The 20526-nt window shown below is 29.1% G+C and overlaps 1 protein-coding gene across 1 annotated transcript in view; it reads right to left on the bottom strand.

The window, feature by feature from the left end:
* Nucleotides 1–20526, bottom strand: part of LOC136979084 (complex I assembly factor ACAD9, mitochondrial-like) — a 70762-nt gene that overhangs the window by 29529 nt on the left and 20707 nt on the right. The window contains exons 7-10 of the mRNA XM_067274994.1: nucleotides 17742–17835; nucleotides 12728–12801; nucleotides 6587–6662; nucleotides 5336–5406 (exon numbers count right to left, since the gene is read on the bottom strand). Of these exons, the coding sequence (XP_067131095.1) occupies nucleotides 5336–5406; nucleotides 6587–6662; nucleotides 12728–12801; nucleotides 17742–17835 (315 nt within the window). The remainder of the gene's footprint in view (nucleotides 1–5335; nucleotides 5407–6586; nucleotides 6663–12727; nucleotides 12802–17741; nucleotides 17836–20526) is intronic.

Raw genomic sequence — 20526 nt, 5'->3', positions numbered from 1 at the left:
AACAATCTGCACAACCTGTTTGACATCACACATGCAAATGCTCTAAAATCCATCAAATTAGATGAGGATAGAATCTTCTTACTGCGACAGAACCAGAGCAAAAAGGCTGTCTTGCAGTTGTGGACTAAAAACTCACAAAAAAGAATGGTCAAGCAAAAGGAAACTTGAAGAGGAGAAAAGACAAAGTAAATAATTTATGGCATCCAACTCTTCTGCTGCACTTTCTCTTTCATCATCTGAAGATAAAGAAGGCACATTTTCCAGTTTGGATGAATGCAACAATGATGAGTCTTCTGTGCAGTTTCTGGATGATAAACCAAGGCAGAATGCTGCAAGATGAAGTAGATTAAAGATTTCATTAATGACAAATTAGTGGCTGCTTTAGACAGATGTGAATTGAGTGTAAGAGACTCTGTTTATATCTTTCAGGCAACAGCAGAAGCACCTGGTCACAACACTGATGAACTTCCTATTAATAGATCTTCCACTCATCAAATCAGGCAAAAGGAAAAAAAAAACGAGCTGAAGCCATTAAAAGCTGCATTTAATAATGATATACCTGCAATTCTGACTGTTCTCTGGGATGGTAAGCTGTTACCTGCATTGAATGTTAAGGAACCAAAAGAAGAAAGACTCCTGATCATCATGACATTTGAAGACAAAGAGCAGCTCACAAGTGTTCCAAAATTAGAAAATGCTTCTGGTAAAGAGTAAGCATATGCTGTCAGAAATGCAATAACAGGTTGGGGTTTGGAAAAATAATGTAAAAATTCTTTGTAGTGATACAATGCCTCAAACACTGGCTACTTCAACTGTGCATGCATCCTCATTGAACAAAAATTGGATAGAGAGTTATTGTTTTTCCCCTGTCATCATCACACCTATGAACTAGTCTTGTGAAGTGTATTTGGAAGAAAAATATGTGAGATAACAAGTATTCCTGATAAACCTCTCTTCAAACAATTAAGAAAATATTGGGGAAATGTTAATACAGGTAACCCCCGTATAACACGGCACTTCTATAGCATGGATTCACTTTGACATGGTTCAAGAATTGGGACCATCCTCGTATAACATGGTACTTTTTTAGCACAGATTCACTCTGACACAGTTTGAGAATTGGGTAAAACCCTCGTACAACATGAAATGTAATAAATTTTTACATACTTAAGTACTAATGGTTCACGAAAATAATAATTTTCGTGAACTATTAGTACTTAAGTATGTAAATTTTCTTTTCCTGCCTTCTGTCGATAAACATGGTCCTTCTCGAAACTTGTTTCAATGTTGCCAGATCTCGACGCTTCTGCTTTTGATGATGCCAGATGTTTTTCCCTTATTCCATACTTGCTTTATTCTTCATATGTGCTTAGCACCATATAAGGAAATTTATAAAGATCTTTTAACTAAAAGCACATACTTTTTGCAAAAGGTAAAGCATGGATCTGAAGATAATGCAGAAAAATGCTCAGAGGATAAGGATAACTTGCCAAAAAGAAAATGCCCTTGGTTAATAGTGCTTAGTGATGACGAAGAAAACATTGTTTAATTTATGTTAATATGTATCACTTAAGAAAATTTTAATAAAGATATTTATCTTAATTATGAAAATATAATAGCATGTTTTTTAATTTTTGGAACCTAATCCCCCTTTTCGTACTAGTTCTTTGTTTCGTATAACACAGATTCGCATAACATGGCAATTTTTTGGAACGTAACTCCCGTGTTATATGGGAGTTACGTTCCAGAGTTACGTACGGGAGTTACCTGTACTAGTAATTTTCAAAGTGGTAAAGATTATACAGAAGAGTTTTTCAGTGAATTAAAACTTCAAGAACTATTGAACTTTTATAAAGCTGAACTGCAGAAAGAACAGAGATGAATAATTACCAAGAAATGATTACCATGAACTTATAGAACTATGTGCAATATTTTTGGGAGCTGATATGGAGAAGAAACTAAAAGTCTATCCTCCTAGGACTATGCATCTAGCTGGTGGATGGCAAGAGCAATTTATTCCCTAAAAATGTTTTTCCTAAGATCAGAACTTAAACTATTCATCAGAGAAAAGGAAGCTTTATGTGATATTTCTCTGTTTGTTATAACAGTTTACATTAAACCATGACCTAATCAAGATCTCTGCTTTTTGAAATTGTTAAAATCATATGAAATGATAGATACAACCATTTCTACAGCAGCTTTAACGAAGCATAGCCAACATTTGTAGTATTTATTCAAAGAACAGGCAGTTCCATCTCTCTGTGATAATCATATAGACCTTCAGACCAAAAGTAAAATGTTGGTCAATTTGAGCAGAGAACATTGATGTATGTGGAGGAAATTTATTCCTCTGCGTGAAGAAATAGATAGCAAAATATTTGGTAAGTTTAATTTCTTTTTACTATAGTAGCATGGTTTTATTTACCTTGTCTTATTAATTTCTTTCTCATTTTAGAGAAAACAATTGATGACTTGGTTTCAATTCAAATTAGAGAACTCATTTCCCGGCTACAAATGAATAGAAAAACTTGTATCCATTTGTATCTTTGTATTTTCCAGCAATGTCCTTCAACATGGAAAATCAACACTTCGTATTTAGCAGCCCAAAGGACAGTTAACATGTTAAGAGTTGTAAATGACTTTGATAAAAGAGCTGTTAAATTATTGCAAGACTTTCATGGATTATTGACTGTGGATAAAGAACAAAAGGAGTTTGCATTGCATTGTGTGCAAGACCGTTAAAGGCAAAGACTATATCCAGATTGCAATAAAGAAATATTGAAGAGAAAGTATGCACAGTAGTTTCTAATCTTGTAATTGAATATTATAGAAACTACTATATAAACAACTTAATAAAATATTATATTTCTTAGTTATTGATTTTTTACTCTTGCTTAATATTTCCCATGTCAATCATTCCTCATATTCAAGTTTCACATTCAAGTCAGCACAGGTTAATGTCATCCTATTGAGATAAAACTTCATATTTAAGTATTTCTGATCAATGCAAAAAATTTAGAGGGTGGACCCAAATATTTTGACAAAAAAATTTTGTCAAAATAAGGGACATCCTAATACTTATACCATACTCTTTAATTATTTAAGCTTTCATTGATATTTTACTGACTAAATCTTGTGAGTTCAACAATAAAAGTTAAACTTTACATATCACAGTATCATTTGTAGATTGTATTTCTTATCATTCATTAATTATTGCAATGGCACAGATAGCATGGCATCAAGAAATAATAATAATAATAAATAAAAAGAAAACACTGACTGGCAAATAACTGCATAGGAAAATTTGCAAGTTCTGGTATTTATGATAGGAAATGCAGATCTGAGAATGTGAAAGAGGACTTACAAAGGAGGTTACCCAATGTGTACCCACTGATTTTGATGAAAACTAAGTTATAATAAGTACTAACCAAAAGATGATTTTTCATAAAAAAAATTACTGCTAATAATGCTTTGTTTATTTTTTATTGAACAAAGCTGGTACAATAGAAATTTTCAATATAAAAATGACTAAAGCATAAAGAATGTTTGCACAAAAAACAGATTATGAACACACCTTCAAAACATTGAAAATTGTCTCCAAAACAGTCTTTGCTCTTCAAAGAAAATATGAATTTGACAAGAGTTTGGTGATAAGATGACATGCTTTAAAGATAACATGCCTTAAACCATGCATTCCAATCTCCATTCAATTTTTATTTCATAATAATTGTTATCCATACATGTGTATATTATATCTAAAAGTAAAAATTAGGCAAAACTCATTGTCAAAAAGAAACAGTGCAATTTTTACTTATAAAAAAATTTGACTTTTTAATTCAATTTCTCAAGCTATTATTGGTGTATCAAATTCATACATCATTCTTGCAACATTAAAGCCATTAATTTTGGGTATTTAAAAACAATATTTGTGGACAAAACACAGTCAACATGGTATCAATGGACTTCACCAACAAACAATGACTATATGCAATGCTGTCTGAAATGAAGTGCTTCAATGGCCAGCCACATAGGTAACCCGTGGATGAGTGTTTATTAGCAGCTAATTTTTTCATTAAAAAAATCTTTTGGTTATTACTTATTACAAAGTGTACTCACCAAATTTTCATCAAATTTGGTAAGTACACTTTGGAAACTTCTCGTTAGAAATTTTTAAAAAAATGTATTATATTTTGACACTGAATACAATGTACCATTTTATGTAACTGTATAACATTTTTACCCTTTAAAACTTAAATACAGTAGAGCGTTGTTTATCTGAAAGCTGATCAACCAAAACATTGGTTAACCGAAAGCTTTCCAGTCGGACTGTATCATGCTGAATCGAACATGTTTGATACTAAATTAACTTCTAAAGTATAATTTTTTTTTGTTTTTATATTTTTCAATATATTTATTTTGTTTATACAAAATAAAGAAATAATTTTTAACAATACAACAGCCACTATTATTATTATAAAAATTTTCATTAGGCTTAAAATTGACGAAAATTCAACGTGAAGCAACACGCAACGGAGAAAATTTTCAACATGGATAGGTTAATATATTTTTTCGTACATAATCGGTTATCCGAAAAATAAGTTATCCGAACAACCCCAGTCCCCAATTGATTCGGATAAATGACTCTCTACTGTATTACCCAATTTTCTTTTTTTCAAAATTAACAAAATACCAAAAAAAAAAAACCAGTATTAGTACCAGTATATTACTGGATAATACTTTTGAAAATTTGGACTGAAAACAGGAAATATTGGCATCAGTAATACCAATATTGCAATCCCTAGTATATTTTAAAATTCCACATATGAATATCAAAATAACTAAAACTGTTTTAAAACATTAAAGCAATATTATGAAACAACTTCTCACACAATCCCTGAGAAGGATAAATCTACACACACACAAAAAAAAAACCTTTTTTGTATCCCAGTACGAACAGATTTAGACAAAACAAACATTTTCGACCATAAACTTGGTCTTCATCAGGCTACTGAATTCCGATTTCGAATTTATACTGGTCAATAGCCTGATGTAGACCAAGTTTATGGTTGAAAACGTTTGTTTTGTCTAAATCTGTTCGTACTGGGATATAAAAAAGATTTTTTTTTTGTGTGTGTATGTTGCAATATTATGATTTGTAAATATACTACATTATAAAACAAAAAGTTTCCTAAACCTGCCTCATAAATTTTATTTAAAATAATAAAATGTATTAACATACTGTATGTAATTTTGAATAATCTTATCATTATTCCTAGTTTAATTGTTCAAATTAATGAAATTTATTTATTTATTTAAATACATAAATTTATTTTACCTGTATTAATTCATTTTCAATCATTGGTTTATGAACTATGTCTTTATGAATAGTATAGTTGACAGTTTTATCTGAAGAAAAATCATTAAATGTACATGTAAATGTAATAAATGTATTTTCATAAACTAAAATAGATGAAAAAATTAATAAAATAAATTATTATTCAATAAATTATGAAACAGTTACAATAACAGCATCAAGTGAAACAGAAAATTAAAATGATTTTTAGTTTAATGTGAATTAGATGAAATAGAGAACCCTTTGTATTTTGATAAAGCTGATAAAACCATCATATATTATTATTTATCCCTAGAATTTTGATTGATATTTGAAAATATAAATCAACTTTAGTATAAACACAATTATAATTCAACAGATGATTGGTTCAAAATGAGATTGTTATTTCTCAATTCACTGATACGAAAGAATTTTTAAATTGATTTCAACAAATACACAAAGTAAAGCTTAAGAATTATTTTATATAGAATAGCAAAAGTTAATTGTTTGATAGCTCATTGTCAGAATACATTGCAGCTCCTTATTGGGCATTGAGAAAAAAGCTATTAGAAATGAATCATTACAGCATATATTAATCATTTCAGAAACTATGATAGTCAGTTATATCAAACACTTCATTAATGATTTTGTAGATATTTGTCATATATCTTTTTGAAAGAAATAATTTATAAATTTCTATCACTAAAATTGTTATAATGACAACTAAAAAATTTATGTGATTTGTACAATTTGCCATCTTTGACTGAAAACTTGATAAAGATCAGAACTAAATAGCATTCTTTAGTTCTGATCATCTTCAAGCAGTGAGAGCTGTTGATAGAAACACTGTCATAGATGGATGGCTAGAAAGAAAAAATGAGAAAAACTTAAAGCTTTATGAAAGACTTGAAGTATTTGAAGTCTTTCATACAGCTTTAGAATTATTACTATCCTCCTCCTCAAGTAAAAACTTACTGGTGGATAACATAAAGTTTAACCTATCTGTTCTGTTTATTTATTTATTTATTCTGTTCAATATTAGAAATCTGAAGATAATCATTCAAAATGGTGGAAAATGTTTGTTTTAACATTACATTTCTTGTTCATTGCTGGTTTTTGGTAATTTGTGTATTTATCTTAGTACTTTCACCCAGTATACTGCTGTTGATCAATGTTCCAACTTAATCATAATTATTTAATTAAAAGTTAAACTAAAATAATGATGAAATATAAAATGATAAAATTAATATTTACCAAATAATTCCTTCAAGAATCCAGTTGTTGATGCTCCTATTCCAAACATTCCATAACTGAATATTTTTAAAAGATGCTAAAAGTATTTTAAGAATAATTAGGAAGTAACTATTTTAATTAGCTGAAAAGACTATAAAATAAGTTTTGTAAAACATCACATATGTCTAAATACAAAAGAAATTTGAATATATTTTCCCATTTTTGACTACCTTTTGGCACTAAGGCCTTTTAACTACACCCATCATGAATTCAACCAGGTCCATAATGGAGGTGACTGGTTGGTAGATATGAGTTGCAGGAGAGTTGTCCTTCTGCAGGTGTGCATTGCATCATTGATCTCTAATGCTGCAGTGAAGTTATTTAATGTAATACATACTGAAAATTATTATTTTTTATTTATAATTAAATTTTGTGCATTTGTTCTTCATTAGCAATCTTGTTAACTTTAATTAAATATTTACATTTTATTTTGAGAATGTGGAAATTGAAACTACATGCCAATTTACAATGTATGTGTACCTGCAATAAAAGCTTTTGTAAGGAAGAGAGAGAGAAAGAAAATACAGTAATACCTTGGTTTTTGTTGACTTTGGTTATTGTCAGTTTTGGTTTTCGTCGATTTTTTTCACGAAAAATCTGTCTCGGTTTTCATCGATTGCCTTGGATTTCATCAGCGTGCCCAAGTCATATTGCTGCTAATTTTGCAAAAACAAAGGGCAACCAACGCATTTTCCAGCTCAGTGTGACATTATTTCTCATTGTGTGAACGTTACCCCACAACAGCCCACCATTGGCCAAAGTTTCCATTCCTTGAACACAATGAATTCGGTTGTGGTTCGCACTTCGCCAGGATGGGCTGGTTGCGTGGAGTTTTCCAGGTTTTCTCCACATCTGTAATGCCTTAATAGAGGCCAGTTATCCTTAAACAGACCTCCAGGAAGGCATTATTCTCCACGATACGACCATCATAAATGCATACAACTACTATTACATGACAATTATATCACACTTTACCATGGGGCGATATAGGCTAAAAGCTCGTGTCCAACTAGCTTCTACAAGACAAGACATTATCCCGCATGTCTAGCTAAACAATTCCATCGCTTTCCTTTAGATTAGTCTTTTATATTAATTTCTTATTGTATTTAACACTATATTATGTGTGTTTGGTATCTATTCTGGACTGTCTAGAACGAATTAATTAGATTTACATTGATTCATATGGAAATAATTGCCTTGGTTTTCAGATGGATTATCAACAAAAACCGAGGTATCACTGTACAATATATCTGTCAATGAAAGAGATCTGTCCAATCTGTCCTGTGAATTTACCTATCACCTAGAATTTTTATGCCAATCACTCATATCAGTATCAATAAAACACAAAAATATCTAAATTTGGATCTATAGTATTTTGGGAAGCGGTCAGATTGAAAACAGGTCCATTTATTCAGCTGTTCCAGCTTAGTTCCTACTGATTAGCCATCTTTAAAAACTAAATCTGAGCCATGGTGTTGGTGTTGTTTTTATTAACTATTGCAAAGTGTTCTTTGAATTTTCATAAATAACTGTCTTTCTCTTTATGGATTATTTTTACACTTTTGATATCGGATTGTTACACTTTTGGATGTACAATCGATATCAAAAGTGTAAAAATAATTCACAAAGAGAAAGACAGTTATTTATGAAAATTCAAAGAACACTTCGCAATAGTTAATAAAAACAACACCATAAACTTAAACAATGGCATGGAGATTCTCGAAGTATGAGAGAAAATAAAAGGGACTAAAAAAAGCAAGTAAACCAACAGAAAGGCTGTTAGAAATGCCTTAGGGACAAAACATCCAACACCTCGTAACTGAATGTCTAAATGTAAAAAAAGGTTAGTTCACTATAATGTTAATACTAATATAATTTGTAATAACTTCTTGTAACATGTAAAAAAATTGTAATAACTTCATGTAACTTGTAAAAATTCACTACAATAATTAATGTAATAAATGTGTTTTCTACCACTTGTAGAAATATAACACCTGATGAGGGGTGCAAGTTAGACCAAAAGATTGCACCCAAAATGCATAGTAAAATAAAGAATAACAAAGATAAAACCCAGTAGTCTTTGTCTCTGATGAAATGCAGTCCAGATAAAATAACAACAGTTGAACTTATCGTTCTTAACTGTGAAGTTTCATCAATTATTTTTTAAAAAAGAAAGATCTTTAAAGAAATTGATTTTTAAACAATATAAAGAAGCTGCACCATTGATATTGCATATCTGTTACTTATAGAAGAAAAATATCTGTTAAACTGGAGTTTTACAAAAAATTTTCAGTTAGAAAGTACTGATTCATTGTATAATATTCTTTTTAATGATGAAACATCCATTATCATTCATTACATGATTAAATGTTTTCAAAAAATAGAGTACTTAGCTCTAATACTTTACAGTACATTTGCTTTTTAATTTCCCCATATTTAAAAAACTTTTTTAATAAATGAAATCTTTAATATATGAGTCATGAAACAGTAAATTCATTTCATGAAATTTATAATTTTAAATTTTATTTCATTGGAGCTGTTATATTAATTGCAACAGCTATTGATCAAAAAATGAAAAATTAATTTTACCTCAACAACTTTAAATTTTATGCAAATCATCTTATTTATCATAAATCTTCAACCAAAAACCTAATAACCGGTGCCAGTCCACTTAAATTTTATGGCAAACGTTTTCGGACACTTCCCTGTGACCTTCCTCAAGCCTTCTTGTCTTCTTAAAACGATTTTCGAACAATCGAAAACATTTGCCATAAAATTTAAGTGGACTGGCACCGGTTATTAGGTTTTTGGTTGAAGATTTATTTACAATCTGGTGTTTTAGTAGGAGTTTATCTTATTTATCATCTGTATTAATATATTCATCATCTCAGTACTATTGATCTTATTATCACAAGGATTAATGGAGTAAAAATTTTAGTTAATCAAGTAAGTCAGTAAATGGTAATAAGAATGATAATGAACATTTCTATTGTATTTCCAAAAATTTATAAGATAATTTATGTGATGTATATGTGACAGAGTAAAAAATAAACTAAGTTTTAATATAACTTTTATTACATTAATAAAACAAGTATTTGCAGATCACCTTCAGAAGAAACACCTTTCCTAGCTATACACTCCTGTCAATGTTCATATTACTTATTAAAAGTTTTACTGCCCATTCTGTATTATCATCTTGAGTACAATCATTGGAGCACTTTCATTTTTTCTGATGATTTTAATGTACCTTCGAGTAGAGCTTTCATTTGAGAGACTTGAAAGTCTATAGGAGTAAAGTCCAGTGAGTAAGGACTGTGGAAATATAAATATCTGGTGTTTGGCCAGGTGTTCACTAACTAGGAGAACACAATATGCTAAGAAGTTGTTATGATGGAGAACCTAGGTTTTTGCCTACCAGAACTGTAACTGTTTTTATCTTACTGTGCCACAAAGGCAATTAGATGCCAATGTTAATAGGTTCCCTATAGTAGACACATTAACAAGAACTCCTTGTTAATAGGTCTACTGTAGGGAACAATCTTATAATACACCAGGCCTTTAATATTAAAAAAAGCTACAACCATTATCTTTTCCTTGATCTCTCAAGATGAAATTTTTCTGCCTTGGTAAAGATACCAAGGCAGAAAATGCTGACTACCATGTTGATGAGGTGCATTTGCTTGGCAGGTAACACAAGAAACATTAGACTTCATCACCAGTGATCACTTTGTTTATGTTACTTGGGTCTTTTATCTACTATTATCAATATGTTCTCTATTGATGAGTTCTTGTTCACTTTGCTCATCTGTTAACTTCCTTAGAATAATTTCAGAACAGCTATAATGCATTTTTAAGCTGTCACAAAAAATGTCTTGCACAGAGTTAACTGTACATGACATTCCTAAAACATCAACCAGGTCATCTATTGATTGTCTACAGCTGGGATTTCAAATTCAAACACTGCAAAGGGTCATTCAAATAGATGTATATCAGATGCAGTCCATAATCATTATTATTTGGTAAACAAAACATACTGTAAACTAAAAAAAAACTCTAATAAAGACCCTTTTGTTGCCAGACCTTTATGACTTATGTAAACAGTTAGAAGCTTGAATAATTTCTGTTTTAATCCCTGCAAGATGTTAGAAACATTGGTTTTTAGAAAAGAACTCATCAAGGCCATGGGCCAGATAGGAAGCCTTAATGGGCTGTATCCAGCCCAAGAGCCACCAGTTTGTGACTTCTGGTCTACAGTCTCTTTTGATCTCTTGATAAATTCAGGAAATCATTTCTTAATTTCTTGCTGAATTTGGGCTGCCTGGATGGGGATTGATGTCTGCTGAATTCACATATTTCTTTAAAACATTTATGCCATTCATACACTTATGTTCATGGGGTCATTGCCATATGCTTCTTAAAACATTTAATCATGTTTTGATATAGCTTTTACCAAGTTTGACAGAATTTAACGTTGATTTGCTATGTGTGACGTGTCTTTTCAGAATTCTGGCAGCACAACCTACATATTCCAATATTTTGACATTTTGTGTTCTAATCTAATATACTGTATATTAAGCAAGTACTGATAAGGCTAAAAAGATGTTCAAACACATGCATGCTTACAATTACAACGCTTGCTAGGCAACATCAAAAGTTCAGTTTAAGAAATAATAAGAAAAAACAACTGTCAGTGTACTTTAATAACAGAAAACTCACTAGTACTATCAACATTGTAGTTCTTCGTATATTAATTAAGCCTGCTGTTTTAAATTTTATATTCTATTCTGGAATAAGTTTTTAGAACAGGAGTTTCTGTAACTGTGTGTCCCCTATGTTTGAACTGCATAGCCTGAAGATGACATTAATGCAGTGTTGATAGTACTAGCAAATTTTTCTATTAAAATCAAAGTAATACCAATAGACAGCTTTTTCTTATTATTTCTTAAATACTTTTGTTGTATAGTAAGTTCATTGACTCTACTATGTATATCTATGGAATTCCTCTATTAATTTACATAAAATTAAAACAAACTTCATCACTTAATTTATTAAATTTTTACAACTTTTGTTCAAAAATTTAAATATTTTCAACGATCAAAACTCAGAAAATTAAGATAAAGCATCAAAAATTATTTCTGTACAAAAATATCATTTTTGCTATTCAATAATATAATGTAAGAAAAACCATTTATGCCTCTTTTAATTCTGTTATTTATTCTTTCTGTAATCAAGACATAATGGTAAAACAACATCCAAAAAAATGAAATTTTGCTAAGTTCTTTCTCACCAGTGTCACTTTGATACAGAAAAAAAGCATAGAAAAATTTGACTTGAGCGGTGAATTAGACATAGCTAATGAATTAGAACTAACTGACTTTATTTATGTATTTACACGAAATATACAAAGGACACAACAAGCAATATACACATATGAAATTAATATGCTATAGAAAATCATATTTTATAATACGATATGAAGTAAACTCCTAACTACAGAAAACTGCAGAGCTGAAACTATAATATTGCACAATTTGATCATAATGATTAGTATAATATTACATTAATCATTGTGTCTGAGACACCTGTAAGAATCATCTGCATTTGATCACATATTGGCAAGAATTGTGTGTGTGTGAATGATCTTATTCCAGAAGTCAGATCTTGTAGATCAAAGAACTGAATGAGTCCTTATCCAATAGCCTGTAAAATCCTATAGGTCTAACACTAGTCATTTTGTGTTTCATTGTTATACTCAATGACTAACAAAAACATTCCAGATGGTTTCCAGATTTTCAGAAGAACCTCTTAGAAGAAAGCATTCTTTAAATGACAGGTGTCCTCTTCTCTCCCTCTCTCGAAAAGTTTATGACAGGTGCATGTGTATTGTAAATTGGAACTGTATTCTTCACATTCCAAATATTACATTAAATAGGAATCTTTAAACTATTACGTGGAATGCTCTGACCTTATTAGTTTTATGATAAAATATACTTTTAATGAAAATCATTAATAATGATAATAGAAATAACTGATATTATAATAAATAATTTTAAATTATCTTAAAATAATAATTATATAATTTCTGTATTAATTAATAAATACCTCAATTGATCCATCATCAGATTTAATTATATTTTCTGCAGGAACTATAGTTTCTTTGAATTCCACTGAACATACTATAAAAAAATTATTAAATTGGCATCAGTTCCTCAATTTAATATAAAAATTTGCAAGTTTTATATCTCTACATACTACAAAACAGTAAATGAATTTGAAAGGTTTTTTTAAGGGATCTACATGATGTTGATTCATAAGTAATGCAAACTGATTTATAAAACCAAACAACACCAGATTACATCAGGCTACTTTTCTGCAATTATATTTAATTAATTACTAAATAATTTGTCACCAGAGGGAAGCATCTGGAGCGAGAGATGCAGGTTCAAGTCCCACTCTGGGCTGATTCTTTTCTTCCGGAATATTCTAAATTATTTTAAAATATTAATTTAATTATAATTATTAAATTTAATAAGAGATGGTACCTAATACCTCCCTCTAGTAACAAATTATTTAGTAATTAATTAAATAGTAAGTAAATAAATTTAGTAATTAATTAAATATATCACAGAAAAGTAGCCCAATGTAATCCGGTGATTGTTTGGCTTATCAGGTTTCATGATATTTGTTTATGTATGTAGGAACTACGATAGAAATAGAGAACTAGAAATGACAATAATCTTCGAGCGTTCATAACCATATTGATAGAACGATAATGTTCTCACCTTCGTAACGTCTTTTTCGGTATTGATTAGCTCCTTCATGTTTTCAATATTGATTTTTTATGGCCAGCCCAAGCATGGTGAGTCTTGGACAGAAAAATGAAATCTTGTAAACCATTTACACACACATATTCTTTCAAGGCATCCTCACCAAACACCACATCTATCTTTTTACAGGTTTGAACCATGTTTTTCTTTTTTCAAAAGAAAAAATACGACAAGCACTCATCATTTCTGTATATAAAATTAAATTGTCAATTATGAAGCCTTTGTTTATAAGCTTCTAGAATGTTCCATTGCCCATTATTGCCTGTAGTGTCAATAAACCCAGTGAGGAAGCAGGAGAGTGTATATATTGACTCATGGATGAGAGAGCTTTTCTTTTTGGTGCCATTTTGGGAGGAATGCAAAGGCAACCAATGATGATGGGACTGTGCAAAGGAAGAATTATGAAAATTAATGGACTCTGCTCCAATTGTTGAGGTGACCAGGACAAGGCAGTGATTATGCATCATGAAAGTTTGAGGAACTTCTGTTATAGCATCTCCTCTCTCCCTTTTTTTGACTATCTACTTGTCATGTAAGAAAATTTGCAGATTAGACTAATATGTCATTGTCACGAAAAAAAATCAACTGGTTTATAATGAGAATCTAAAACAGTGGTTCTCAACCTTTTTTTTTACCCATGGACCCATTTTCCTCTTAATTTTTTTTGTGGACCCCTATAGACATTGCACAGAAAAAAAACCTTATATTTTTCACTAATAAAAGAAGAAAGGAAAACATTCAGAAATGTCACTGTCAAGTGACATGATGCTGATGGTATAAGATTCTCCTAACCAACCCTGGCTTTATAATCTCTCTTTGACCTTTTTCAATGAGATATATATGTCGTATACGTATTCAATATTTTAAATAATTTATATTTTAACCCTTATGCAAGAAATGAGTAATAAAAAAATTGACAATATATATACTATAGAAATTTAATTCTCAGTAAAACAATTGTTCTGAAGTAGAATTACCCTATAGACTACTAAAATCTCATCGTAAACCCCCAATTTGGTAATTTTTTTCTGTGGACCCCCAGTAATGTTACATGGACCCTGGTTGAGAACCACTAATCCAAAAAATATTTTTGAATAGCCCCTGATTATCGTTTGTATAGGGATTTGTGTTAACTCAACTTCGAGTTTAGAGAAATAAAACTTACAAAGCATATTAGAATGAAAATGTTTTGCTTTTTGCTTATCTATTTTTCACAAAACACAAAACAATCAATCTTTATGCTTTTTTAAAAAATGAACATTGAAATGTCAATTTCAAATGCTTTTCAATTGAAATTTGTTGCCTTTTGTAATGTCTAGTGCCATCTATCAACAAAAATCACAAAAACTTATTGGCCAACCCTATACTTAAAGTTAATAAAAATTAAATAAGTATAAACATATTTAAGTTATAAATATAAATGCAACAAAAATCTTTAGAAACATAATGAACCAAATATGAAAAAATAAAAGAAATCTTCAAATATGTCTGATCTGTAAAGTATTCAATTGCAAGACATTTTAGCATTTTTGTCATCTGAAGATTTTTGTTGCAATTAATTGTTCATCTTAAATTAATAAATAGTTAATGATATGTTAAATCAATCTATCATTTATTACAATTTATTAATATGTCAAAAAATTTGTAAAATTTTTAAAATTTAAATAATGGATTATACATTTAAAACATTTTAAAGTTTACTTCATTCAATATGGAAACTGTTTATTTTAGCATGCAGAATGTTTCTGATAAATGATAAAAATTGTAAATTATTAGTTTTATCTATTTTAGTTTTTAATTTAAAAATACAGTCATGATTTCTGGATTTAAATGATTATTTAAAAGTTTCAAAATGAATAATTCATATATACTGAATATACTTTCAGTTAACTTCTTTATCAGAAAATTTTAGTAACAAAATTGAAATACAAATCAGAATTTATTAATCATGTCATTTTTCGATAAAAATTTTATTATGGATTCATAAATTTGTATATAAGATTCACAATACATAAACAATCACATAAAAACAAAATTCATGGTTTATTAATTCCTTTATATAATAATGTACACAGAACCAATCACAGTGTGATAACAAAACAATGAAAAAACAAACGTTTTCAAACCCTTTCTGGGTTCTGCATCAGGTTCAAATCCTTTATATAAATAAATCCATAAATTTTTAAACTACATGTATATTTGAAACAAAAATGACTGGTAGTTTGCAATGTTTTTAAGAATATTGATATCTAAAATAAAAGGTAAAACAGAATCATATTAAATAATTTTATATCATATTATTTATTTCATTTCACTCAGTCATTAAAATAATGATAAAAGAAAGTGTTTATTCATTATTAACAATTGTGAAATCAAAGCATTTTAATAGAAAATGCATAAATAAAAGCTAAAAACATATTGTTTGAAATAATATTAATATAATAAAGATAAATTATATTCTGCATTTCAGGATATTTAAATTAAATATGATGTTAAACTAAAGCAAAAAAATTAATTTATATAACATATAAATTTCATACAAATGAAATAGACTTGTTTTCTTCATTTTTGAAATAGTTATAATTACATTTTCAGAATCCTATCCCATCTTATTATCAAATATAACAGAAATTTTAATGAAAATTAAAATGAACTGATAAATCCTAATTTTCTGTTATAATATAAATAAAATCTAGAATTAGATATAAAAGTATTACTATTATGATAGAACATTCAAGCTTGAAGTATTTCTTTTGTATAAGACTCAATCCTAAAGTAATGAGTCAAACACTGCCTCCTCCCACACACACGAAAGAAAACAATATGGTCATATGGTGGAGAAAGCAGATATGCATATTTATTTTACCAAAAAGTATTAGTCAACCATGTGGCATGTTGACTAAAAAACCAATGAAGATGGAATGTTGATGGATTTAGATGTCATTTACATTTGATAATTGTAATCAGTGACAAAACATAGCAAGCAACACAGTATGCAATGGAAGTCTTGTATGCCTTCACTGCATACCATTACTTACTTTCTACAAGATCATCACCACCAAGAAAGTTCAGAGCAGTGCAGAGAAAGTTCTCAAGACTTCTTTCTTTGATTATTATAACCTTTTCTTTATTAATTTCTTGGAACAGGTTATGATCGTTAATGTCAAAGATTTATTAAAATACTACAAAATATAATAAAGTAAACTTAAAAACTTTTTAAAAGGCCACAGTCGATTGTTATATTGAATAAGATAGTTAACTGTTAAAAAATACAAATTTTCTTTATGACTGTTCATCCGAGATAAAAGTATTTTAAAAAAACAAAATTAAATTTTAATTAAATTAGAATTTAATGTTCTGGTACTTGTTAAAAATGAAATGCATTTACACAATAAAGACATTTGAAAAAGTAAATCAAGTTTTATTTGATTGATTTTATTTTTAATGACATTTTTTTAAAATACTTTTATTTTGGATGAACAGCTGGAAAGAAAATTTGTATTTTTTAACATTTAATTCAATGTCAAAGATATCGAAACGTAAAAATCTATGATGATCAATCAAATCATAATGCCCAAGTTCATTGATAGCCAATGTTACCCTTCTCTATGATAATGTCCAGTCAACACACAGTAACTATGACTCCACCAAATAAAATGTAAATTCAAGAGTTTTATGTTCTGTTATGAAACTGACAGATCAAACTCTTAAGACACAGAACACAAGACTGTTTTGATGTGCTACAACTGTAATGACAGCACTTTTTTGACACAATATCACAGCTGTCTTCACAAAATGAAATTGAAATCATATACAAAAAATAATGATTCTCCTAGTGTTTGTTTTCTTACTTTTTGATTAACCTTTATAATTTTAATTGGCATTCTGATTACAAACTATAATCATTTAAAAGTTACATATACAGGGTAGTCCAAATAAAGTGTCACTGTTCAATATCTGGGTGATACTGTATATAAATTGTTTATGCTACTATTTTAGAACCAATCAGTATCTTATAACATAGTGTTCTCTAAATATTAGATTATTTTTTATGAATATTCCTATAATGGTAAAATTTATTTATTTACTATACTTTAGTCTTATATAATTAATATTTTATATGAATTAAAATCAGAATGTTCTGATATGCTATAATATGCCAGAAGAGTAAAGAATAATAAGTAATTTTTTTTTAAATTGAAAAAGCTACTTAAATAAATATTAAAATATATTACAATTTTATTAATGATAATTAACAACATAGTTTTAAAAAAAATGTCAAAACTTACTGTTGCAACCAGTAAGACCAAGACTTTTCTCAGGAGCTCCAAGAATAATACCTTCTGAGTTTTTTTCAACAATAATTAACCCAATGCTTTCAGACTATTATAAATAACATTTAAAAATATTTTATAGCTTAGTTTTATCTATAATGTACAGTACATATTAATTGTTATGTGTATAATTAATATAATTATAAAATTTTGAAATAAATTTAGAAATAATTGGTTCTTAATAAAAAATAAAATAGAAAATTTTTACAAACTATTATTACAGTAGTGGCCAAAATTATTGCGTTACTTTTGGGAATCTGAAGAACTGCTGCTTTAGAATAAACAAGTTTTGTTTGTTTTTTTTTAAATTCTTTCTGCCCTGTTAGCACTAAATGAATTTTTAAATCATCATGAGTTTGGCAAGGCACACAACAAGGCAGACAGGTAATGAAGGACAGAACCTGACATATCTGGAATAAACCATCAGCATAAAATTCCTGGAGTTTTTAGACCCATAGAGATTTGTTTCTGGGTCCACCTTAACCATTTGTCCATCCAGCTGTCTTTAAAGAAGTGTTATATGATATAATTTAGTTACTGCACCAACTGTTTAGTGTATATAATAGGCAGGAAATAGTAATTTTCATTTGCATTAGGTCAGCTGTTCATAAAATAGTTTGAATGTATTTCTTATATTGTAAGGTTCCATAACATTGTACAATGTAATGGCAAAAGAAGAATATTTATCTTGCTATTTGATAGAAGATAGAAAGTTAATTCTAACATTTATCTCACAAATAGAATATGAGATAGTTGCTAGAGTCAACCTTAATTAGACATCTAGCAAGAGAGTTTAATTTCTTCATCACTAAATATAAAAAACATTTGATATTTGATAAACTGAAGAACTAATAAAATAAATATATCTTTTCTTTTTTCTTTATTTCTTAATTGTAACAAGACAACTTAAAAAATTAATAGAACAAAATGTATGTGTGAACATACATTTTGTTCTATTAATTTTTTAAGTCTCTTGTTACAATTAAGAAAGACAGAAACAAAACAAAGCTGTTTCTTTGGCATAGAACAAACTCTTGAAGAACATTTTCTTTCAAATTAGAAGTAAAATTTCCACTGATCTCAAGTTGCAATGAGAAAATATAATAAGACTTAAAATAACATACTACTTACTGTCAATTGATTCAAATGAGAGTTTATATATTGACTTTGCAAAGAAACTGCTAGTGGTAAATAGATAAAAATATCTCATCTCAATTGGACAAAAAATACATTAAGCATGAATTGTTAATTAATGAACAAAAAGTTTTCAGATAAATTAAGATTTAATTAGCATAATTTTATATGGATTTCACTATGTTTCACATTGTAATTTTGAAAAATATCTTGATTATTTGTGAAAAATTGTGATATACCAGCTGGATATATAGTATAAGTAGTATTGGAATGAATCTCATAATATTGGCTGATTACACTTTACATATAAAACATTTAAAGCCAAAGATTATTTACAAATTCTTGGTAGTTTATTAACAAGAACAATTAAAGTTCACTTTGACAATGAAAAATTGCTAAATTACAAGATGATTCTGCCACATGTCACAGAGTTAAAGTAATGAGTTTTCATATTATTGTTTAAATAAACATTTCTATTGTACTCTTTACACTAAATTCATTTAGTTTGTAATCACACTATAGATTATTGTTAAGTTCGATATTCAATTAAACAAAATTGTAACACGTGTGTTTATGTTACGTAGTGTTGATGTACAGTCCACAGCTCTGTCACACGTATCAGGTGTGTTGTGTAACTATAGACTTGAGAATGTGGGGAGAGATCTTCCTGCCTAGGGAGGGAAAAGTTGTGCTTTTTCCTTTGGTGTGGCCAGGGAGTGCTGACCGGAGTGTGTAGCTGTGCTGACCAGAGTGTGTGGCTGTGTGGCTGGCAAAGAACCAGTGTTGTGCCTTTATTAATTAATTGTCGGGTGCCTGAGTGTTACTCGCTTGTGGAGTGCTAGAGTGTTACTCGCTTGTGGAGTGCTAGAGTGTTACTCGCTTGTGGAGTGCCAGAGTGTTACTCACTAGTGTTGAAAATAAATTACAAAGTGTTGTTGTTGTGTTATAAATAATTTGAGTACTGTGTTTAGAACGTGTGAACAGCAACATGTTAAAACATTTTACAATTATTATTAATAAAAAACTGGGCAACTACTCTAGTCTAGAAAATTCTAGGAAATTTTTGACCATTACTGATATGTATTAGAACCGATCCAACCTTTTCCCGCCGAAAACTACTTATACAGCAGCCGTGTTGGTGCTCAAAGCACCAACACTCACCTTCAGTCCAAATTACATATTAACTATGTAATTAATTAACCAAGTTCTAGCCCAATAAATCCAGCCTTATCAAAACTCAAATTGTTTGTCAAACCTAAGCATGGACTGCAGATTATTTTTTTGGAATGTATTATCCAGATTATCAATTCTGGAGTGAAGTTCAAGTCTCATTCTGAGTTGATCTTTTCTTCCAGAGTTTTCTAAATTAGTTAAATTCAAAATTAATTTCAAATTATTAATCTTTACTCAAGAATGTGACTTATCCACCTATTTTTAGGCCAAATTTGGATATTTAAGTAATTAAAACTTAACTTTAATAGGGCCTGAAAAATAATCCAGCAATTTTGGTTTAAGTTTGGCCAGAGACAAAACAGTGGATGAATTTATCCAATTACATATACTTTTAACATAGAATGAAAGTATAGTCTTTTCAGGGCCAGCCATG

This window comes from Centruroides vittatus, unplaced genomic scaffold (assembly GCF_030686945.1).
Source record: "Centruroides vittatus isolate TY-2023 unplaced genomic scaffold, ASM3068694v2 contig_577, whole genome shotgun sequence".
NCBI classification, from domain to species: Eukaryota; Metazoa; Arthropoda; class Arachnida; order Scorpiones; family Buthidae; genus Centruroides; species Centruroides vittatus.
The sequence above is the reverse complement of the archived record's forward strand: the minus strand, read 5'-3'. Positions and strand labels throughout refer to the sequence as shown.